General features: G+C 46.4%; 1 protein-coding gene across 1 annotated transcript in view; it reads left to right on the top strand.

The window, feature by feature from the left end:
• The window catches only part of CERS3 (ceramide synthase 3), a 160,713-nt gene that overhangs the window by 131,772 nt on the left and 4,771 nt on the right, over window positions 1-24,170 (top strand). Inside the window, exons 8-9 of the mRNA XM_082253062.1 lie at window positions 3,305-3,411; window positions 12,903-13,056. Of these exons, the coding sequence (XP_082109188.1) occupies window positions 3,305-3,411; window positions 12,903-13,056 (261 nt within the window). The remainder of the gene's footprint in view (window positions 1-3,304; window positions 3,412-12,902; window positions 13,057-24,170) is intronic.

The following is a 24,170-nucleotide window of genomic DNA, read 5'->3' as shown; positions in this document are numbered from 1 at the left end:
AGATTCATTCACAAGCCATGGCTCTGTGTGTCCATACGCACACAGAGCTGCGGCTGGGCCCCACCCCCCTCTCAATGGCTCACTGGCTGTGATTGAGGAGGGAGAGTCCCCAGAGAGCCAAGGCTCTTGTGCACGGCGCTGGAGGAAGATCAGGCTTGGGTAAGTATTAGGGGGGCTGGAGGGGCTGCTGCACAGAGGAGGTTTTTTACCTTCATGCATAGAAGGCATGAAGGAAAAAAAAACAAACTTGAGCCTTTATACCCACTTTATATAATAGGATTTCTGTATGTTGTAATCCCTTTATTAAAGTCTATTGAGAGAAACGGAAAGTCTTAAACCTTTGGGTTATGTTGCTGCCTACGGGAGAAATGGACACTGACAACAAAAAACTGTTAGCCAGCACAAGATAACCTTGCCCACAACCAGCAAGCCTCATTTTTGTAGCAAAGTAGTACCAAGAGCAGGGACTTAAACACAGAGGGGTGGGACCTGTGTCCCTCAAGGGAGTCCATTACAAGGAGTACAACCGAGTGACACGAGAAGCTTTAAACCTTTGGGACGTCCAAAGGCAGTTGAAAAGGAGGGGGGTTAACAAAGCAAACAAACACCAACAAGCCCATGAAAACAACAGAAAACTGGGGGCTGCCTGCGTCCCTACGTCCAAAGCTGGCATCAGATGAGACAGAAATGTCCACCTGGTAGAACGTAGAGAATGTGGGAACAGAAGACCAGGTTGTAGCCTTGCAAATCTGAGAAACATTTGCTTAATGCCAAAAAGCCCAAGAAAGACTCACATGTATAGTAGACTGCACCTCAACAGAGAGTAGAACCTGATCCTTGAGACAATAAGCTTGAATGATGGTCTGCCTGAGCCACCTAGAGATCGTGTAATGAGAAGCCAGGGTTTCCTTCCAGTTCATTTAGAATGACAAAACTGAACTGATTTGAAGCCGGACAGAAAACTAAGAGGGTACCTTAGTCAAGAAAGAAGTCCTGGTCAGCACCATCGCGTCCCTGTGCAAGACCAGAAAGAGTTCCCTACAGCAGTGGTCCTCAACCCTGGCCTACAGGGCCCACTAACAGGCCAGGTTTTCAAGATAACTGAAATACATCCCAGGTGATATAATTTGCTGCTCAGTGATTGCAGTACTCTAGTCTACATCTCCCCAAGGTAATACCTTAAATCTGGCCTGCTAGTGGGCCCTGAGGACTGGAGTTGAGGACCACTGCCCTACAGGATGAAGCTGCCACTTCAGACCCTTGTCTCGCAGAGGTGATGGCTACCACCATGTGAGACTAGAAGTAGGAATGTTTCTAATGGCAGTTTTCGATGCACAATGAGAACCAGATACATATCTCCTGGAGTTACAGGGGAACAGCTAGGGGAAGCCACATGAGACCCCCTGTGCAAAGGTCTTATTCAAAAAGGAGCGTGGCACGCAAGATAGAAAAGTCACAATGCTGACCCCTGATAGTGCTGAAAGCCAGTTCTGACCCAATCCCAGCTACAGAAAGAAGAAGATTCATCCTACAGAGAAAATCCTAGGGTAGCAGCTCTGAGACTCAGACCAAGGGAAACATGCCTTCCATACCGGATGATAGACCTTGTGGGAAGTAGCCTTCCTAGCGTTCAGCATCGTGGAAATCACAGGTGAAGATATGCCCCCTGTCCTTCATAACCTGAGCTGCAATAACCATTATGTGCTGGTGAAGCTGAATTCCCATTAGTGAGTGTCCATAAAGAAAGCTGTGAAAAGAAGTGGTGGAGATAAACTCCTGAAGACAGATAACGCTGTCATAAAGAGAGAGTTACAGGAGACAACTATCATCCAGCCAGACATAAAGATTAACACAAGGATCAATGCAATCGATAGCGGAGTGTAAACACCAGCAGCTGTCAGATTCTTGCTTGCTGATGTGGACCAGTCAGCCAAGGTATGAGGAAAAAACAGCGCTTCGGGCATAACAAATACCTCATTGCCAGAGATAAAGCAAGACACTGCTTCAAGTATTGTATGGTATGTAAAGCACAGGTTACTTACATACTTAGACACACCCAGTGCCTGTATAATGTGCAGCCTTATGTTACTCAAGGAACCCGATATATCACTGAGACTGTTATACGTTTCTGTAAAATTCTTTTAACCACTTAAGCCCCGGAAGATTTTACCCCCTTCCTGACCAGGGGGTTTTTTGCGATTTTTTTACTGCGTGACTTTAACGGACAATTGCGCGGTCGTGTGACGCTGTACCTAAACGAATTTGACGTCCTTTTTTTTCCCACAAACAGAGCTTTCTTTTGGTGGTATTTGATCACCTGTGCGATTTTTTGAACATGCGCTATAAACAAAAAAAGAGCGTAATTTTTGCAAAAATAACAATATTTTTCAAATTTTTTATATGAAATTCCCCCCCAAAAAAATTTAAAAATCAAAATTTTTTAACATTTTCGGCCAATTTGTTTTATTCTACATATGTTTGGTAATAAAAATCGCAAAAGGCGTATTTTGATTGGTTTGCGCAAAAGTTATCGCGTTTACTAACAAAGGGAAAGATTTTTGTCATTTTTGGTGTTTTTTTTTTTAACGCGTAATGGCGGCGATCTGCGATTTTTTTTTTTTTTTTTTGCGGGACTGCGACATTGCGGCGGACAGATCGGACCCTTGACTGACATTTTTGACACTTTTGGGGTTACCAGTGACATTACTGCAGTAATCAGTGCTATATATATGCACTGGTACTGTAAAAATGACACTGGCAGGGAAGGGGTTAACTGTATTGGAGAGGGAAGGGTTAAGTGTGTCCTAGGGGCGTGCTTCTAACTGTGATTGGCTGTGGCTACTACTGTAAAAACAGAGATCAACGGTCCTACATAGTAGAACCGTCTGATCTCCATTTTTACACAGGGGAGAATGACAGGCGGCTTGTTTACATTAGCCGCCTGCCTTTCTCCCTCTCTACCGACGATCGCAGTGTGACCGGCGGACATCGAGTCCACCGGTCACACGCACGGACTCCTTAGTGAACGAGCCGGGGCGGGCGCGCACCTCAGCGGGCACGCGCTCGCCCGCTTTTGGCCCACAAGCCGGTGACAGGCTAGTGACGTATATATACGTCACTTTGCCTGGCCGGGGCTGACCGCCGCAGTATATGTACTTGCGGCGGTTGACAAGCGGTTTTAAATAATGCCAGAATTAAGGCACCGAGTAGGAAACAAAAAATTTGCTTTCACATAGTGCACTGATAAATGGTTGCTGTATCAGTATTACACTTCACATGTCAATTTCTTTTTTTTTTTTTCTAGGCCGCTAAAATGTGCAGTTATGCTGAGTGGAAGAAGTCGTGTAATGTGCTGTTCGGTGTATTCGCCCTGGTGTTCGCTGTCAGCCGACTCATTATCTTCCCATTTTGGTAAGTTGGGCAAAAAAATACACATTTTGTTTTATAGCCATTAATGTAAATGGTCCGAAAGCTTTAACCACTTGCCGCTTGCCCTATAGCGGATTGATGGCAGCAAAGTGGTTGTATTATCCTGACTGGCCGTCATATGACGTCCAGCAGTATACAGCGCTCTGCGCGCCCCCTTTCAGTGCCCTCCCCATCAGAGCTGCCCATGATTGCCATCTATCAGTGCTGCCCACCAGTGCCCATCATTGCAATCTATCGGTGCCGCCCACCAGTGCCCATTATTACCCACCAGTGCTGCCTATCAGTGCCCATCAGGGCCGCCTATCAGTGCCCATCAGTGCCACCTATCAGTACTGCATATGAGTGCCACCCCATCAGTGCCTGTCAGTGCGGCCTCATCAGCGCAGGAAAAAAACGTATCGCTTTTTGACGAACCTATGTTTATGATGTTGTTGTCAGATTGTTCTGTCTCCTTTTTTCCTGATTTGCCTTAACTCTGTTTATTCTGCAACCTCTTCTTAAATATAGAAATTAAAAAAAAAAAAAAAAAAAAACATAGAAATTAAAAAAAAAAAAAAAAAAAACATATCGATTTACAAAATTTTATAACCTAAACAAAAAAACTTTTTTTTTTTTTAACTTTCCGGTCTTTTTTTATTTGTGTAGCAAAAAAGAAAAAACTTTGCAGTGATCAAATACAACCAAAAGAAAGCTCTATTTGTGGGGGAAAAAATGACATACATTTGGTTTAGGTACAGTGTTTGCATGACCGCGCAATTGTAATTCAAAATGCAACAGCGCTAAAAGCTGAAAATTGGCCTGGGCAGGAAGGGGGTGAAAGTGCCCTGTATTGAAGTGGTTAAAGCGGTTGTAAACTGCTGGACATTTTTTTTTCATACCCTGCAAGGGTAGCAAATTATGGTAAACTTACCTTAAAACAAAGCCTTTCCAGTGCCGAGATGTCCGAGCTGCGGACACTCCCCTCTTCACCCGTCTTGCTTCCGGGTTCACGGACTCCGGCTCTGTGACTGGCTAGAACCGTAATGATGTCACTGCCGCGCATGGGCACAGGGCTCTGAAGGAGTGGTCCAGGTGGCCGTTCATTCAGAGCACATGTGCCAATGATGTCACTGGCTGCATTTACATTAAATATCCCCTAAACGGTGCACTTTTAGGAGATGTTTACACTACCTATAGGTAAGCCTTATTATAGGCTTACCTAGAGGTAAAAGTCAGAGATGGATGTTTACCTACACTTTAAAACTGAACTCCAGCCAAAAATCAGCCACTTTGTACAATGTGCTGGATTACTAGTTGGTAAGTCCAACGAGGTGCATGTCACCTTGTGGACTTCTCTTTATTACTAACAATTTGTATTTTTACTGAGCACCAGGAAGATAGCTATCATTTTAGTTCTGGAGCTCCGACCCTAGCCCTTCTGGTCCCAACTCCTAAGACAGCAGAGCCGCATGCAAGAGCTGTGCCCACCCTTCCCCCTCCTCCTGCCCAATCACAGCATGCTTTGTATTATGTGAACTCGTTCACAAAATATAAAGGCTCCTGTAAATGGTCAGGGGTAGGGGCGGGCAGAGCTGCTGCTATATGAGAGAGCAGTGTCTCTTCTGTCAGCGCTAAAAGATTAGAAAAATAATAATTAAAATAAAGCGAGAAGTCCATAACGTGGCATGCACTCCTTTGGACTGAAGCCGTAGTATGCCAGCACATTTGACAAAGTGGCTGAATTGCTGGAGTTCAGCTTTAAGAAATATGTTTTTGGAGTCAACTACCCCCATTTAAGATAATCGTAGATCCTATTCGCTCTGTTGTTGACTAATGAGGGTTATAGATTTAAAGCGGAGTTCCGGCCTCAAAATCGATTTTGGGCCATCTGCTTGCTGAGTGTCACCTGAAAAAGAAATGGATGCTCCCGATTTTTTTTTTTTTGTTCACTTACCTTGTTATAGAAGAAAATATACTCACATTCCTTCCACTTCCTCCCTCTGTGGCCGCTTGCATTGACTCCTGGGAGATGAACGTCATCGCTCCCAGGAGTTAATGCGCCTGCACCGGCCCCGCTCGTCACTTCCGGTGCAGGCGCGGCATTCCCTGCTAAACAGCTTCTGGGCATGCCCAGAAGATGTGCAGGGATGCCACGCCTGCACCGGAAATGACGAGCGGGGCCGGTGCAGGCTATTCTGGGACTCCGACGTCACCGAAGAGGATGCAGAAGAGGACGCGCTGGCTTCAGCTGCCCACACCTGAGATGGCAGCGCTGGAGAAGAAATTTTCAAGGTAAGTATTTCTTCTAAAAAGTAAGTGCGACCCGGGACAGTTCAGAGGCTATCCATTGTGGAATGTACTAGCCCTGACTGTTCTGGGGGGATTTTTATCTAAATTTCACCCCCGAGGCCGGAACTCCGCTTTAAGAAGATATTTAGCTGCTCTAAACCAGCCCCTACATAAACATGTAGTGCTAAGCTCTGCTTTTCTAGTCTGTCTCGTTGTTTCCATTGAGAGTGGTTGGCCTGTGGTTTGTCCTATGTGGATGTTTGCCTTTTTGCTGCTAGTTAAGCCCCGTACACACGTACCGATGGTCGGCTTACAAATGTTCCTCTTTTCTCCCCGGGATGTCGGTGTCTGCTGAAAAGTGCAAAGACAGCACAAGGACAGCACAAGAATTTTGTCCGCCGACTGCAGAAGTGATGTCATGTAATGGTTAACTTTCCCTGTGTTTTCTATTTTCTGAGCATGCCCAGTCTTGCAAATCTGCGGTCTGTCGGCCGAATTGTGTACTGACAGGCGAACAATCGTCCGTTCTGGTGTCGGCATACAAATATTTTCATGTTTGCACGAAAGACTTTTGTCCGCGGATTGTGCGCAGACATCTGTCGGAGGCACCATACTAACACGCGTACAATCGGCAGATCCTTCGTCCACCGACGTTTGTATGCCGACGATCGGTACGTGTGTACGGGCCTTTACTGAGTAACGGACTTATAGCACCATTTTGCTATAGAATCCCCAGCTTCAGTTGCTACCCATTATTTCGTGTAGCTGCCAACGTCACGGTAATGGATAGAAAATGCTTATACTTCTGTTGTTGGCTGCTACAGATCACCATGGAAAACAATAATATTCATTGCTAGTACATCTCTGCTACTGAAACATTTACGTGACATGGCTGATCATGACCTCTTCTACAGCCTAACCACAATACATTGGCTTTACACACAAAAGGGTAGAAATTAACAGTAATAAAGGGCATGCCTTAAAGTGATATTATCCATTTCTGGACCGGAAGGATTTGCCCCCTTAATGACCAGGTCATTTTTTGTGATTCGGCACTGTGTTATTTTAACCACTTGCCGACTGCCGCATGACTATTTACGTCGTCAGTCAGCCCCTCACAGGCAGAGTGATGTAGATCTACGTCGTTAGCCTGTGAGGGTCTAGGGAGCGAGGGCGCGCCCCCCGGAGGCGCCCTCCCACGCGTGTGACCGGCGGACCCGAAGTCCGCCGGTCACTCGGCGATCGTCGCTGCAGAGGGTGACAGGCAGGCGGCTGATGTAAACAAGCCGCCTGTCATTCTCCCCTGTGTAGAAACCGTGATCATACAGTTCTACTAGGTAGGACCGTTGATAACTGTTCCTACACCTCAAGCCACAGCCAATCACAGTTAGAATCACGCCCCTAGGGACACACACAACCCCTCCCTCTCAAAAAAAGTTAACCCCTTCACTGCCAGTGTAATTTTACAGTAACAGTGCATATGTATAGCACTGATTACTGTAGTAATGTCACTGGTACCCCCAAAAGTGTCAAAAATGTCAGTCAAGGGTCCGATCTGTCCGCCGCAATGTCGCAGTCCCGCAAAAAAATTTGCAGATCGCCGCCATTACGCGTAAAAAAAAAAACAACAAAAATGACAAAAATCTTTCCCTTTGTTAGTAAACGCGATAACTTTTGCGCAAACCAATCAAAATACGCTTTTTGCGATTTTTTTTTTTTTTTTTTTTTTACCAAACATATGTAGCATAAAACAAATTGGCTGAAAATGTCAAAAAATTTTGATTTTTACATTTTTGTTGGGGGAATTTCATATAAAAAAAAATGTGAAAAATATTGTTATTTTTTCAAAATTTTTGTTTATAGCGCATGATCAAAAAATCGCAGAGGTGATCAAATACCACCAAAAGAAAGCTCTGTTTGTGGGGAAAAAAAGGACGTCAAATTTGTTTAGGTACAGCGTCGCACGACCGCGCAATTGTCCGTTAAAATCACGCAGTGCTGAATCGCAAAATAGGCCCTGGTCAGGAAGGGAGTAAAATCTTCCGGGGCTTAAGTGGTTAACAGACAATTGCGCGGTCGTACGGCGCTGTACCTAAATAAAATTGATGTCCTTTTTTCCCCACAAACAGAGCTTTCTTTTGGTGGTATTTGATCTCCTGTGCGATTTTTATTTTTTGCGCTATAAACAACAAAAGAGCGACAATTCTGAAAAAAAAACAATATTTTTCACATTCTGCTATATAACATTCCCAAAATAAAAAATTAAAAAAATCTAATTTTTTTTAACATTTTAGGCCAATTTGTATTCTGCTACATATTTTTGATAAAAATAAAATAAAAATCCCAATAAGCGTATTTTGATTGGTTTGCGCAAAAGGTTTCGAGCCTACTAACTACGGGAAAGATTTATGTATTTTTTATTGTTATTGTTTATTGTTTATTATTATTACTAGTAATGGCAGCGATCTGCAATTTTTTTTTTTTTTTTTTTGTAGGACTGCAACATTGTGGCGGACAGATTTGGACTCCTAACTGACATGTTTGACACTTTTGCAGGGACCAGTGACACTACAGTAATCAGTGCTACAAATATGCACTGTCACTGTAATAATGACATTGGCAGGGAAGGGGTTAACACTGGGGGTGATCAAGGGGTTAAACATAAGCCTAGGAGAGTGTTTCTAACTGTGGGGGGGGGGGCTTTTGAAATGAGCATAGAAACCTGTGATCCTATATAGAAGGATCACAGGTGCTCTGTGATCATTCCAGAGAGAAGAACGGTCAACTGTGTTTACAATAGCTGAATGTCCTTCTCTCTCAGCGGGGAGCCATCGCGGATGGCCGGCGGCAATCAGAGCCGCCTGCTCCTTGCATCGGAGTCCCCGCTGCCGAGGGGGGGCAGAAGTACGCCACCGGCGGCGCGCTCGCCCCCTAGCAGCAGGCGTGCGACTGATGTAGGGCTACATCGGTTTGCACAGGAGGGGCTGCCTGCCGCAGTATATCTGCGGCAGGCGGTCCGGAAGAAGTTAAAGGAGTTGTAAAGGCAGAAGGTTTTTTATCCTAATGCATTCTATGCATTAAAATAAAAAACCTTCTGTATGTAGCTGCCGCCCCAGCACCCCCTGATACTTACCTGAGCCCCATCTCTATTCAGCACTGTCCACGAGTCCCTCGGTCGAGACACAGCAGCTGTGCCATTGGCTCCCGCTGCTGTCCATTAAAGTCAGTTAGCCAATCAGGAGGGGGGGGTCACCGAACTGTAGCTCCGTATGTAGAAGGAGGGGCCAGGAGCAGCAGCGAGGGACCTGAGAAGAGAAGGATCCAGGCTGCCCTGTGCAAGACCACCACACAAAGGAGGTAAGTATAACATGTTTGTTATTTAAAAAAAAAAAAAAAACATGAGACTACAATCTTTTTAAGCCCCGGTTCACACTACTGCGTGTGCGGGGTTCGCATGTCATGTCGGAGCGCACTGCTCCGACATGACATGCGATCAGCTGTGCGGTGCGAGTTTAGCCATACAGTTTGTATGGCTAAATTCGCATCGCACCCGCAGCAAACACGCACAGGAGGCATTTTTGCTGCCGCATCAGGATCGGATCGCACAGCGGTTCACACTTGTGCGATCCGCTCCTGTGCGAACTGCACGATCGCACTGCGATATGCGATCAAACTGGGGGTGTCGTTAAGATTACATTGACACCCCCAGCGGATCGTATATGGCAGTGTGAACTGCCGGGGGTGCGTGTGCGATGCGGGAACAGGCTGCAAATTCGCAGCCTTCCCGCATCGCATCAGTGTGACCCGAGCCTAAAGGCAGAGCTTTTTTTTTTTGTTTTTTGTTTTTTAAATAACAAACATGTTTTACTTCCCTGCTCTGTGTAATGGTTTTGCACAGAGCAGCACCGATCCTCTTCTTCTCAGGTACCCTGCCAATGCTTCTGGCCCCTCACTCCTGCCAAGTGCCCCCAGAGCAAATGGCTTGCTGTGGGGGCACCCGAGCAGGCTCGCTCCTGAGCCACTTCTCTGCGTGGTCATTCCAGACACCTAGCCGCAGCTCGGTCCTGCCTCCTCTCTCTTCTCAGCCAATGAGGAGGGAGAGTCCCCGCAGAGCTGATGCTCTTGTGCACATCGCTGGATCCCTTTTAGGAGAGGCTACTGCACACAGAAGGTTTTATACCTTCATGCATAGAATGCATGACGGTAAAAAAAAAAAAAAAAAAAAACCTTGAGCCTTTACAACCACTTTAACTAGTACAGGAGTCACTGTTGGCAGAACGTTTTCCACCCAAGACTACAGGTGTACTTTAAGTGCAATAATTTGTGTCTGGAACACTTAACCCTGGTACCAGCACAGGACAAGTTCTCAATGCATGGCAGAGATACTTTTGAGTAGATAGCTTTTATTAGTCTTGATCAGGAGTTCCCAAAACGGTGGGTCGGGACCCACTGGTGGGTCGCGAGCTGTGTTTGAGTGGGTCGCGCTGGGCCGGCCCACTTAAATTGTGCTGTGCGAGGCCTGCGCAAATTACAGAGAGCCAGAGCAGTCAAATCGCGATGGATTCAGGACCCCGCCCACGCAGTTTACGGAGGCTGGTCTGCATTTCCCGCGAGGAGGATATTTGCATCAGTGAGTAGGTATGTGGTCTGTTATGTAGGATATGTTCATGGAGTGCAGAGCCAGCTCCTCGGCCTGCTGGCGGCAGCAGTGGTGGTTAGACTGGCAGCTTCTCAGCTATAGCGGGCAGAGACGGCAGCCTCCGTTTTATAGGAGGACCAGGTGGCCCAGTGGTGTCAGGAGTTCATGGTAGCTTCTGAGATCCCAGTAGAGGATCTGAAGGAGATGAGCCGGGACACCAAGACCAGCATAGAGGTCCTCATCATGGAAACTCTGGGTGAGGTGTGCTGGGCCCTGGAGAGGACAAACAGGGGCTTCACCTTCACTGTGGGCCGCTGGGAGAGGAAGGAGGGTAAGTGCCATATAGCCTGCTGATCACTGGGGTAGTTGATTTCTGCCTCTGCCTGCCTTATACTGTCTATGAGGGCGCTGATTACTTACAACTGCGCTTATATGCCACAGGTTTCTGACCCTCTCATTTAGAACATCTGGCAAGTGTTTTCAATGATAAATTTAAGTAGTTATTGATATATTTTAATTTAACATCCCCCTTCCTTTAAATATGCATTATTATTATTATTATTTGCATTTATATAGCACCAACAAATTCTGTAGCGCTTTACTATATTCAATTACAAGCACGTGGGTCCTGAAAAATAACTATTCAGAAGTGGGTCTCGGCCCAAAAAAGTTTGGCAAGCCGAAATATTTCTTCTTTTGCTTGTTACTTGTTTTATACACTGTAGGACATTTTGCATAACAATAATTGGTCACTTGGCCCATTTAGAAAGTTTCTGGTTCTTGTAGCAGGCCATATTCTCCCCATTATCCCACTAATGATCTTCGTTCATCTGTTGGAGCCCTCATTTCCCATACTTCCAGGTATAGGGGATTGTGGTGACCTCACCTTACTCCCAGGATGCAGTCATTAGGATGGAGCAGCCAATTGCCAGGCCCAAACAGTCAGATATGGAGGGGTGGAAGGTCATGAACCCTGTGTAGGGTCCAACATGAAGTATACACTGGAATTACACCCAGTGTTCAGACTGACTGAGGAGCATGGTGAAGATGACTATCTGTGTGGTGGGGGGCAGTAAATGGGAAAAGTGAGACTTTCCTTTTAAAGTGATACTTAACCACTTAAGCCCCGGAAGATTTTACCCCCTTCCTGACCAGGGCCTATTTTGCAATTCGGCACTGCGTGACTTTAACGGATAATTGCGCGGTCGTGCGACGCTGTACCTAAATGAATTTGACGTCCTTTTTTTTCCCACAAACAGAGCTTTCTTTTGGTGGTATTTGATCACCTGTGCGATTTTTTTGATCATGCGCTATAAACAAAAAAAAAGCGTAAATTTTGCAAAAATAGCAATATTTTTGACATTTTTTTTATATAAAATTCCCAAAAAAATATGTAAAAAATCAAATTTTTTTAACTTTTTAGGCCAATTTGTTTTATGCTACATATGTTTGGTTAAAAAAAAATCGCAAAAAGCGTATTTTGATTGGTTTGTGCAAAAGTTATTGCGTTTACTAACTAAAGGAAAGATTTTTGTAATTTTTGTTGTTTTTTTTTTTAACAAGTAATGGCGGCGATCTGCGATTTTTTTTTTTTTTTTTTTTTTTTTTTTTTTTTGCGGGACTGTGACATTGCGGCGGACAGATCGGACCCTTGACTGACATTTTTGACACTTTTGAGGTTACCAGTGACATTACTACAGTAATCAGTGCTATACATATGCACTGTTACTGTAAAAATGAGACTGGCACTGAAGGAGTTAACTTTATTTGAGAGGGAGGGGTTAAGTGTGTCCCTAGGGGCGTGCTTCTAACTGTGATTGGATGTGGCTTGAGGTGTAAGAACAGAGATCAACGGTCCTACATAGCAGAACCGTATGATCTCCATTCTTACACAGGGGAGAATGACAGGCGGCTGTGTTTACATTAGCCGCCTGCCTTTCTCCCGCTGTAACGAACAATCGCGAGTGCCTGGCGGACATAGGGTCTGCCGGGCACACGTGCGGGTGGGGGGGGGTCCGTGAGCTAGCGGGAGCGCGCCTCCCTAGAGCCTCACAGGCTAGCGACGTAGCCCTACATCGCTTTGCCTGTGAGGGGCTGACCGCCGCAGAAAATAGTCGTGCGGCGGTCGGCAAGCGGTTAAGGATGCTTTTCTTGGGTTAAGATAAACAGGTGATACTTACCTGCCCTGTGCAATGATATTACACAGAAGGGTCCCCTACCTCGTCCTCTGGCAGTCCCCACCAGCACTATCCACTCTTTCCTCCTCCGGAGCCCATGGCTTCGGCTGCCCTCAGGGTCTCCTGTGAAAGTAGGACGTGAAAGGAGTGGTGCTACAGTCGAGGCAGCGCCGGAGTGTTGACAGGAATCAAGTAAGTGCTTAGTGCTGGGGGTGAGGGGTAAGACAGGTAGTGGGGAGTTTTGTGCCTTAATGCAGATAATGAATTGGGGTTTAAAGGAAAAAAAAAACCCTTTGACTTTAGAACCAATTTAGGCAGTGAAATTGCAATGTCCTCCAACATTTTAACAGCGGATTAAAAATTAACACTCTCCTCTCCTTATTTTGCAGGATTATTTATGCCACAACGGTCTATCCCCTGTATTACTGCCCGCGGTTTTTCCTCTACTACTTCTTCAACATGGTCATGTTTGTGCTGCAGTTCCTTCATATATACTGGGCATATCTCATCTTCAAGATGGTGCAAAAGATGCTTTCTGGAAATGTAAGTTTTACAACGGTCCTTTTAGTTGAGATAAGATGCAGTGAAGTACATAGAATAAAGTCTGCAACATGTGAGATAAAGCTCCTCATTGCTGAGTTCATTGAAATGGCAAACTATAGCTACCATGGGTTTCCTAGTTAGTTGCTTGCGAATGACCTAAAAACTAGAATGACCTAAAACAAGCAGCTATTAAATAGGTTTTAAATTATGAAATAGATGTGCTATGCATGAAATTAATTATTCAACCAAGAACCTTTCAGCGCAAACACACCTCCTACATGTATGCTTTACGAGTCTATAAACCCTTACAGTTTTGTCAGAATAACATCATTGTTTTGCAAAACTCATGATGTGCCAGGGCCATATCCGGGACTAGGCTCTGATGCTCCAGGTGGTGCGACAGTTCCAGGGTTGACCCTTGGAGATTTAGGACCCAGCCAAAATTCTGTAGGATTTTCACCGTCTGTTGCACATTGGCCTTGAGGCCGTCCTCTGATGATATTCCAGAATGGGAATCCACCTTCCCCCAGGAAAAGCTTTGGTCCAAAGTGCAGGAATCTCATTCCTTGGAGTGGCCCTCTATTCCTCTCTGTGTGAGGGTGCTGGGTTTGATGGTCAATGTCCTGAAGCTCAGGGTGATTCAGCTCTGTGGGGATAGTCCAGGTCCAATCCAGCATTGGCACAGTGATGGCAAACACAAATCTTTAAGGCAGAACCAGGAGTCAGGCAGCTTTTTGAGAAGCAGAGCTCATTCTGAATCAGACAGAACTTCACATTCCAGCCAGGTCTGCAGTGGATAACTCAGGAGTGGAAAATTGGTGAGTGGACTTCTTAAGCCACCAACAGCCCCAGAAAAGCGTTTCACTTACTCTATCTCTGGTGGTAATGCCACAAAAACTACTGGCATTCAGACTCGACAACAAACTGGACAGTCGTGCCCAATTTCAGGGATCTTTGGGCCATCATCTGCTTTCGGGAATAAAGAGGGAAGGCATACCAGTGATTCTCATTGCACCTAACTGACCCTGGAGGGCATGGTACTTGGAAATATTCAGATTCCTAGCAGACTCTCTGTGGGTCCTATTGGATCTCCTTGACCTTCATTCTCAATGACCTGTGTGCCATCCTTCTTCATGGTTGCTGGATGTTACGGCTTGGCTGTTGAAGCCCAAGTCTTAAGGTATAGGGATCTTTTAGACTTCGTGATTCCCACCTTGCTGAAGGCCAGAAAGCCCTCATCCTATAGGGTTTACCACTGCATATGGAAAGCATACTTTGCTTGGTGCGAAAAAGGGAAAGATACTTGAACTACAGTTCATGGACTTTTTGGGCACAACCACACCAGTTAAGATAAAATACAATACTTTATTGATGCACATAGAAAATGTAAAATCAATTAATTTAAAAACATAGTAGCATTCTGCACCATCTCTGACCAAGGTTGGTGGCCCGAACAAAGTACAGGTATATGATATACTTTTACACTAGAGATTAGGAGGGTGTCTGAACTTGCAGCCTTATCCTTTATGAACTGTTTCTTGTTCTTTACAAGGACAAGGTGGTTTTGAGAGCTTGGACCTCCTTTCTGCCTAAGGTGGTCTCAGGACTTCATCTAAACCAGGAAATAAGTGTTGCCTTCCTTTTTGCCTGGCTCCTAAGCATCCTAAGAAGATTACTCTCCACTGCCCGAATGTAGTTTGGGATGCGAGTCTGTCTCACAGACACTGTCTAGGTTTGTCAATTTGACACTCTTATCCTGGAGCGTTCCCGCAAGAGACAAGCTGCCTCTCGATCTACAATTGCTAGGTGCGCTCGGCAGATCATTACTCGGGTATATGCCCTGAAGGGGAAGGTTCCCCCCCTTTCCCTGTGAAGACTCCACCAAACGTGTTGGTGTTTCTGGGCTCAACCCTCAAGCCATATATTGTTAGTCACAAACAGGCCGAGATTCGAACCTTGTATAGGTAGGCTGAATGTACCAAGTTGTTCGATTCAACAACTTGGGAACAACCAGCCTGCCAGATTCACTTGTAATTATCGCTAGTGGCTGCTAAAGTCGCTAGCAATAATCACTGTCTTCTGGCTGGGGCGGCTTCCCCCGCCCGCCCATGCGGGGAGCAAACAATTGCTCAGCGGGAGGGCTTCACCTATCAGCACTGTCTGTGTTGATAGGGGAATCATGGTTGCAGGAAAGAAATTCACACCATCTGTGGCCTGCTTAAAGCGGAGTTCCGACCTCGGAAACTATTTTTCACTAAAAATACCCCCGGGACAGTCAGGGCTAGTGCATTCCACAATGGATAGCCTCTGAACTGTCCCAGGTCACACTTACCTTTTAGAAGAAATACTTACCTTGAAAATGTATTCTCAGGTGTGGGCAGCTGAAGCCAACGCGTCCTCTTCTGTGTCCTCTTCGGTCCCATAATGCACTGCACCGGCCCCGCTCGTCAGTTCTGGGGCATGCGCGTCATTCCTGCACAGCTTCTGGGCATGCCCAGAAGCTGTTTAGCAGGGAATAATGCGCCTGCCCCGGAAGTGACGTCAGGGCCGGTGCAGGCGCATTGATTCCTGGGAGCAATGACGTTCAGCTCCCAGGAATCAATGCAAGCAGGAAGCACGGGCCGCAGAGGGAGAAAGTGGAAGGAAGGTAAGTATACTTTCTTCAATAACAAGGTTAGTAAACAAAAAAAATCGGGAGTGTCCATTTCTTTTACAGGTGACACAGAGCAAGCGGATGGCCCAAAATCGTTTTTGAGGCCGGAACTCCACTTTAAAGCAATGCTGGGAGTGGGTGGGGTTACGCTGGGCTGAGTCAAGCTTTGCCATTTATCCAAACACTTATATAGGCGGATCATAACCCAAAGGTACATCCTGTGATGTACTACTAGAAAGGGATTCTACAGGAAAGTAGAAAAATCTTATTATTATTTTTACTATAGAACCTGATCATAGTTCCAGGTTAGACAACATTATACACGGCCAGTACATGCTGCAGTATTTCTCTTGGGTTTTGGCCAGTTGACAGATACTTTAGTATTTATGATGCAGATAATTTCACAGTTAATTACACATTTTATGCTACTCAAATAAACTGGAGTTTTGTTTCCAGCTTAGCATTGTTCGCTGAACAACAAAAACATTTTCTTTTCCATTTCATTTTTTCAGCATGAATTTCACATGGGAATACAGTATAGTGTCAGTACAGTTTATAGTAAACATAAAAGGGAAGAGGAGAAAAGACACACAATAGCTACAAATACCCTTTAAATGAGCAAGTCAGAAGATATGCAATACATCTAATCCATTTCAAATCAATTTATGTTAGCACCATTCCTTTTCAACAGTTTGACATTTCACAGTGTATGATAAAAGCAATTTTACACTAATTGCAGCCACTGAAATGGTATATTTAGCCGCTTGCCTTACCCTCCTTATGGGGCCAATTTTCAGCGCCGATGGAAGAAAGCCCCCTGCATGCTCAGGCATCCACAGGCTTATCCTGTTGCTCTTTGTGTGTGTGCCAAGTCAGGATTTACAGGCAGAGTTTTGCAGTAAGCCACAAAGCTCACACAAGCCAGGCAGTGCCTGCAGGAAACTTACAAGCCCACAGACAGGAACAAAGGAATGTTCTGCACTAAGCAGAATGCTTTATGCGAATGTGCTGCTCATGTGCAGAAGCCAAATATTAGAAAACAAAGTTATTTGTGCTGTTAAATAAATGTCAGCCCTAAACTTTTAACATATAATAGGGTTAGCCCCTAAACAAGGTAAAAAGTAGATTTGATTGTGCTGATGTTCTTTTAAAGCACATGTGTCAAACACAAGGCCCGCAGCCGAATCTGGTGCTCCAGACCATTTTATGCGGCCCTCGCACCTCTCCTGTAGCTGTGGCACCCCCCTTGTCTCCGCCCCACCTCATTTTACCAGTTGGTAACAGAGAGGAGGAAATAACTTCTCCACCAGATCCTGCGCTTTTCTGTGCAGCCTTGGGGAGGCTTGTCCCTGCTCCCCCATCTCCCCTTCCTGTCTCAGCAGATGGCAGCAGAGAGGAGGACAGAACTCCCCCAATGAATCTTGTGCCTCTCTGTGCACCCCTGGTCTCCACCTCCCCTGATCTCCGCATTTAGCAGGCTTCGGCAGCTGATCCTCCACCAGACTTTGCAATTTCTGCTTCTCAGCTCTGCTCCCAGCTTCTTCCCGGCAGCAGAACACAGTAAGGGGGGGGGGGGTGCACTGTGATGCAAGGGAGGGTGGAGCTCTTGACATCTGATGTAAGGGTGGGTGGGGTACTGTAGATAGCTAGTTTTACAGAAAAAAAACAGCCCTTTGAGGGCAAACATAATGCTGATCAGGCTTGCAATGAAATACACTGCTTAAAAAGAATTTAAGGATCACTTTTTATTCAGAGTATAGCATCAAGTCAATTAAACTCCTGGGATATTGATCTGGGCAGTTAGGTAGCCGAGGGGGTTGTTAATCTGTTTCAGCTGCTTTGGTGTAAAATAAATTAACAGGTGCACTAGATGGGCAACAATGTGACAACCTCCAAAATGGTTTTGCAGGTGGAGACCACTGACTTTTTTTTCCCTACTCATCTTTTCCGACTGTTTTTCACTAGTTTTGCATTTGGGTAGGGTCAGTGTCACTACTGGTAGCATGAGGCGATACCTTGACCCTATGCAGGATGCACAGGCAGTCCAACTCCTCCAGCTTAGCACATCAATAATTGCCATTGCCAGAAAGTTTGCTGTGTCTCTCAGCATAGTGTCAAGAGCATTGAGGAGATTCTAGGAGACAGGCAGTTACTCTAGGTGAGCTGGACAGGACCGTAGAAGGTCCTTAACCCATCAGCAGGACCGGTATCTGCTCCTTTGTGCATGGAGGAACAGGATCAGCACTGCCAGAGCCCTACAAAATGACCTCCAGCAGGCCACTAGTGTGAATGTCTCTGACCAAACAATCAGAAACAGACTTCATGAGAGTTGGCTGAGGGCCTGACATCCTCTAGAGGGCCCTGTGCTCACTGCCTGGCACCGTAGAGATCAGTTGGCATTTGCCATTGAACACCAGAATTGACAGGTCTGCCACTGGTGCCCTGTGCTTTTCACAGATGAGAGCAGGTTCACCCTGAGCACATGTGACGGATGTGAAAGGGTCTGGAGAAGCCGTGGAGAACGTTATGCTGCCTGTAATATTGTTCAGCATGACCGGTTTGGTGGTGGGTCAGTGATGGTCTGGGGAGGCATATCCATGGAGGGACGCACAGACCTCTACAGGCTAGACAATGACACCCTGACTGCCATTAGGTATTGGGATTAAATCATTGGAACCATTGTCAGATCCTACGCTGGTTCAGGGGGTCCTGGGTTCCTCCTGGTGCACAACAATGCCCAGCTTCATGTGGCGAGAGTATGCAGCCAGTTCCTGGAGGATGAAGGAATTGATACCATTAAATGGCACCCATGCTTGCCTGACCTAAATCAATAGAACACGTCTGGGACATTATGTTTTGGTCCATCCGACGCAGCCAGGTTGCACCTCAATGTTCAGGAGCTCATTGATACCCTGGTCCAGATCTGGGAGGAAAAAAACCCAGGACACCATCTGTCTCATTACGAGAATGCCCCGATGTTGTCAGGCAAGCATACAAGCACGTGGGGGCCATACAAACCACTGAGTACCATTTTGAGTTGCTGCAATGAAATTTCAGCAAAATGGAATAGCCTGCTGCATCATTTTTTCACTTTGATTTTCCGGGTGTCTTTGAATTCAGCCCTCTGTAGGGTGATCATTTTAATTTCTATCAAGCCATGTGGCATCCTTTCCTTCCTAACACATTACACACATTTACATAGGCAGACCGCCGTTTTCCCTCTGTACTGAAGGACATAGAGTCCATGGTACCCACCGATCAGCTCCCGCTGTGTATAATCACAGCGGGAGAGGGCCGCTGGCGGTGCACGTGCACACCCCAGACCTGGAAGTGTACTAGGTACGTGATCCGGCCAGCCGTGCCACTTTGCCTCCGTAAATCTAAGTTATACAGTCGGCAAGTTGTTTAAAATCCATATTCACCAGTCCAGCAAATCCAGTGTTTTTTGTGTAAGCCTCTACTTTGTCTCTGCACTTTGGGTCCTGCATTTATCTTTTTTTGTCACCAGGAGGTCAACTGTTGGTCGCGGTTTAGCCTGCAGTTTTCTCCCTATGAAATTCTTACTTCCTTGCTGCAGTGGCTCTGCTAAGATCTATGATTCCATTCACATGTGCTGCTGGCTTCACCAATGGGCAGCGCCTGCTCCACTGTGGATATATATTTCCTGCCCTTCGATAACTTCTTGGCCCGCCTCCCAGTTTGCTTCCCTATATAAGACATTCTCAGTGCATCCCACATTGTCTGAGCAACTTTCTAGTTCTGTTTGTCTACTATTACTTGTATTCATTGGGGTTGATTTACTAAAACTGGAGAGTGAAAAATCTGGTGCAGCTCTGCATAGAAACCAATCGGCTTCCAGTTTTTTTTTTTTTTTGGCAAAGCTTAATTGAACAAGCTAAAGTTAGAAGCTGATTGGCTACCGTGCACAGATGTACCAGATTTTTCACTCTCCAGTTTTAGTGAATTAACCCCACACTGTTTGACTTCTCGTATACCAACCCCGGCTTCGTCTACAGTTTTTGCTTGCCTGTCGTTCGCCCTGACCTTGGCTTGTTCCATGGGTCGTGCCATCTGTACTCTGCATACGCGAGTGGTCTCTGCATTTGTGCGTACCTGGGGGCTGTGACCTGGTTCCAGCTTGCTGTCAGTCCATTCCCACAATCAAGGGCCCTGGGGGAGAAGCCGGCTCAGGGCCTACACTCCACACCCTTGGGAACCCCCGAGTTGGCATTCTACAATGGCTCACTAGTACAAAAACGTAACAGTCTTTTCTAGGTTCTTTGAGCCGGCTCCCATGACGCATGGTGGCAGTGCCTGTGCATAAGCAGTGCAGTGCTGTCAGTCCATTCCCACAAGCAAGGGCCCTGGTGGCGAAGCCGGCCCGGGGCCTACACTCCACGCCCTGGGGAACCCTCAAGTTGGCATTCTACAATGGCTCACTAGTACAAAAACGGAACAGTCTTTTCTAGCTTCTTTGAGCCGGCTCCCATGACGCATGGTGGCAGTGCCTGTGCATAAGCAGTGCAGTAGTGATTGACCCGAAGCCTCCTGAGTTGTATGACATCAGTACCTAATGAGGCTGCAGGAAGGGGGTGAGAAACCTGGAAGTGTAAGGCCAGGACCCATGGACCCCCCCAAAAAAAAAAAAAAATATTGCATAAGGTTGGGGTGGGGGGGAATGGCCACAGGAGTAAAATAATGGAGAGACATAGATGGCAGTGTAGGCCCGCTTTAGATGTCTGCTATACATGTCTGCATTGAATACTGTAAATTAATATGTGATGCCTCTAAAATGTATGCAGGATTCCCATTTTGCATGTTATTGTCATTTGTATTTCATACACAAATCTCAAGATTCGGTATATCAGGTACTACAGTCAGCAACCATGCAAATTATTCCTGAAATGGGATCAGTTGGCTGCATATTCCAAACAGACTGGTAGACTTGCATGAATACAGAGGAGCAGAGCTTATATAAGTTAGAAGCAAATATGGTTTCCCCATCTATGTACACTGTTCTGCCATAACATTATGAACACTCACCATAACCCATGGATTCCACTAGACTTCTGAAAGTATGCTGTGGTATCTGGAACCAAGCCGTCAGTAGCAGATACTTTGTGTTGTGAGATGGGGCCTCCACAGATCAAACTTGTTTTTCCAGCACATCCCACAGATGCTCGATTGGATTCAAATCTGGAGAATTTGGAGGCCCAAGTCAACACCTCAAACTTATTGTTTTGTTTCTCAAACCATTTCTAAGTTTATCAGACCAGGCACCTTCCTACATTGTTCCATTGTTGAATTCTGATGCGCACACACCCATTGTAGGTGTTTTTGGCTGTGGACACGGGTCAGCATGGGCACCCTGACCAGTACGCAGTCCTATACACAACAAACTGTGACGCACTGGGTGTTCTGACACGTTTCTGTCAGAACCAGCATTCAATTTTTCAGACATTTTAGCTCTTCTATTGGATCGGACTACACAGGCCAGCCTTCGCTCCCCACTTGCATACATGAGTCTTATCCGACCATGACCCTGTCACCAGTGGGCCGGTTTTCTTTCCTTAGACCACTTTTGGTTGGTCGTGACCACTGCAGACCGGGAACATCCAACAAGAACTGCAGTTTTGGAGTTTCTCTCACCCAGTAGTCTATCCATTACAATTTGGATCTTGTCAAAGTCGCTCAAAGCCTTATGCTGGTCCATTTTTTTCAACTTCAGGGACAACATGTTCACTTGCTGCCTAATGAATCCCACCACTTTCAGGTGCCATTGTAACGAGATAAACAATGTTATGCACTTTACCCGTCAGTGGTCATAATGTTATGGCTGATTGGTGTATATTTTCAATATAAACTTTTTTACAGAAGCAGGATTTTTAAAACTCATTGATGAGATTAACAACACAGCGCAGATTACATTCACATGAATGTGAATGTAATCTGCACTAAATATTCTCATTAAAGTGTAACTCCGCTTTGGATGAAAAAAAAAAAAAAAATTCCCTTCTGGGTGGTCTATGTACATTGCAAGGATTTTAACAAAAGGTGTTATTGCAGACCCCTTCCTTTTAGACCGGGTTCACTCTGCTCCGACATGGAAGTCAGACGACTTCTGAGCCGACTTTGCAAATGAACAGGATCCGACAATACCAGGCCCTTTGGGTCTGGTATAGATCTTGAGGGGGGAACCCCACGCCTAAAAAAAAAAAAAAAAAAAAAGGCTTGTGGTTACTCCCAAAATCCATACCAGACCCTTATCCGAGCATGCAGCCCGACATGTTTAGGAAAGGGGAGGGACAAGCGAGCACCCCCCCCCCATAGCACCTTGCCTCTCATGTTGATTGGGACGAGGGCCTCTTCTCGACAACTGCGGGCAGGGGGCTTATCGGAATCTGGAAGCCCCCAGATCCTGCCCCTTATGTGAATGAGTATGGGATACATTGTACCCCTCTTCTTCCTCTGGTTCTTCTCCCTTCGCTGTCTTCTTCCTCTGGTTCTTCTCCCTTCGCTGTCTTCTTCCTCTGGTTCTTCTCCCTTTGCTGTCTTCTTCCTCTGGTTCTTCTCCCTTCGCTGTCTTCTTCCTCTGGTTCTTCTCCCTTCGCTGTCTTCTTCCTCTGGTTCTTCTCCCTTCATTGTCTTCTTCCTCCGGTTCTTCTCCCTTCACTGTCTTCTTCCTCCGGTTCTCCTCCCTTCTATGTCTTCTTCCTCTGGTTCCTCTCCCTTCGCTGTCTTCTTCCTCCGGTTCTTCTCCCTTCGTTGTCTTCTTCCTCCGGTTCTTCTCCATTCGCTGTCTTCTTCCTCTGGTTCTCCTCCCTTCGCTGTCTTCTTCCTCTGGTTCTCCTCCCTTCGCTGTCTTCTTCCTCTGGTTCTTCTACCTTCGCTGTCTTCTTCCTCCGGTTATTCTCCCTTCGTTGTCTTCTTCCTCCGGTTATTCTCCCTTCGTTGTCTTCTTCCGCCGGTTCTTCTCCCTTCGCTGTCTTCTTCCTCTGGTTCCTCTCCCTTCGCTGTCTTCTTCCTCCGGTTCTTCTCCCTTCGTTGTCTTCTTCCTCCGGTTCTTCTCCATTCGCTGTCTTCTTCCTCTGGTTCTCCTCCCTTCGCTGTCTTCTTCCTCTGGTTCTCCTCCCTTCGCTGTCTTCTTCCTCTGGTTCTTCTACCTTCGCTGTCTTCTTCCTCCGGTTATTCTCCCTTCGTTGTCTTCTTCCTCCGGTTATTCTCCCTTCGTTGTCTTCTTCCGCCGGTTCTTCTCCCTTCGCTGTCTTCTTCCTCCGGTTTTTCTCCCTTCGTTGTCTTCTTCCTCCGGTTCTTCTCCCTTCGCTGTCTTCTTCCTCCGGTTTTTCACCCTTCGCTGTCTTCTTCCTCCGGTTCTTCTCCCTTCGCTGTCTTCTTCCTCCGGTTTTTCTCCCTTCGTTGTCTTCTTCCTCCGGTTCTTCTCCCTTCGCTGTCTTCTTCCTCCGGTTCTTCTCCCTTCGCTGTCTTCTTCCTCCGGTTTTTCTCCCTTCGCTGTCTTCTTCCTCAGGTTCTTCTCCCTCCGCTGCCTTCTTCCTCTGGTTCTCCTCCCTTCGCTGTCTTCTTCCTCTGGTCCTTCTCCCTTCGCTGTCTTCTTCCTCTGGTTCTTCTCCCTTCGCTGTCTTCTTCCTCTGGTTCTTCTCCCTTCATTGTCTTCTTCCTCCGGTTCTTCTCCCTTCGTTGTCTTCTTCCTCCGGTTCTTCTCCCTTCGCTGTCTTCTTCCTCCGGTTCTTCTCCCTTCGCTGTCTTCTTCCTCCGGTTCTCCTCCCTTCGATGTCTTCTTCCTCTGGTTTTTCTCCCTTCGTTGTCTTCTTCCTCCGGTTCTTCTCCCTCCGCTGCCTTCTTCCTCTGGTTCTTTTCCCTTCGCTGTCTTCTTCCTCTGGTTCTTCTCCCTTCGCTGTCTTCTTCCTCCGGTTCTTCTCCCTTCATTGTCTTCTTCCTCCGGTTCTTCTCCCTTCACTGTCTTCTTCCTCCGCTTCTTCTCCCTTCGCTGTCTTCTTCCTCTGGTTCTTCTACCTTCGCTGTCTTCTTCCTCCGGTTCTTCTCCCTTCGTTGTCTTCTTCCGCCAGTTCTTCTCCCTTCGCTGTCTTCTTCCTCCGGTTTTTCTCCCTTTGTTGTCTTCTTCCTCCGGTTCTTCTCCCTTCGCTGTCTTCTTCCTCTGGTTCTCCTCCCTTCGCTGTCTTCTTCCTCCGGTTCTTCTCCCTTCGCTGTCTTCTTCCTCCGGTTTTTCTCCCTTCGTTGTCTTCTTCCTCCGGTTCTTCTCCCTTCGCTGTCTTCTTCCTCCGGTTCTTCTCCCTTCGCTGTCTTCTTCCTCCGGTTTTTCTCCCTTCGCTGTCTTCTTCCTCCGGTTTTTCTCCCTTTGTTGTCTTCTTCCTCCGGTTCTTCTCCCTTCGCTGTCTTCTTCCTCCGGTTTTTCTCCCTTCGCTGTCTTCTTCCTCCGGTTCTT

The sequence above is a fragment of the Pelophylax lessonae genome (genome assembly GCF_965119305.1).
Source record: "Pelophylax lessonae genome assembly, chromosome: 4".
In the NCBI taxonomy this organism is placed as follows: Eukaryota; Metazoa; Chordata; class Amphibia; order Anura; family Ranidae; genus Pelophylax; species Pelophylax lessonae.
The sequence above is the reverse complement of the archived record's forward strand: the minus strand, read 5'-3'. Positions and strand labels throughout refer to the sequence as shown.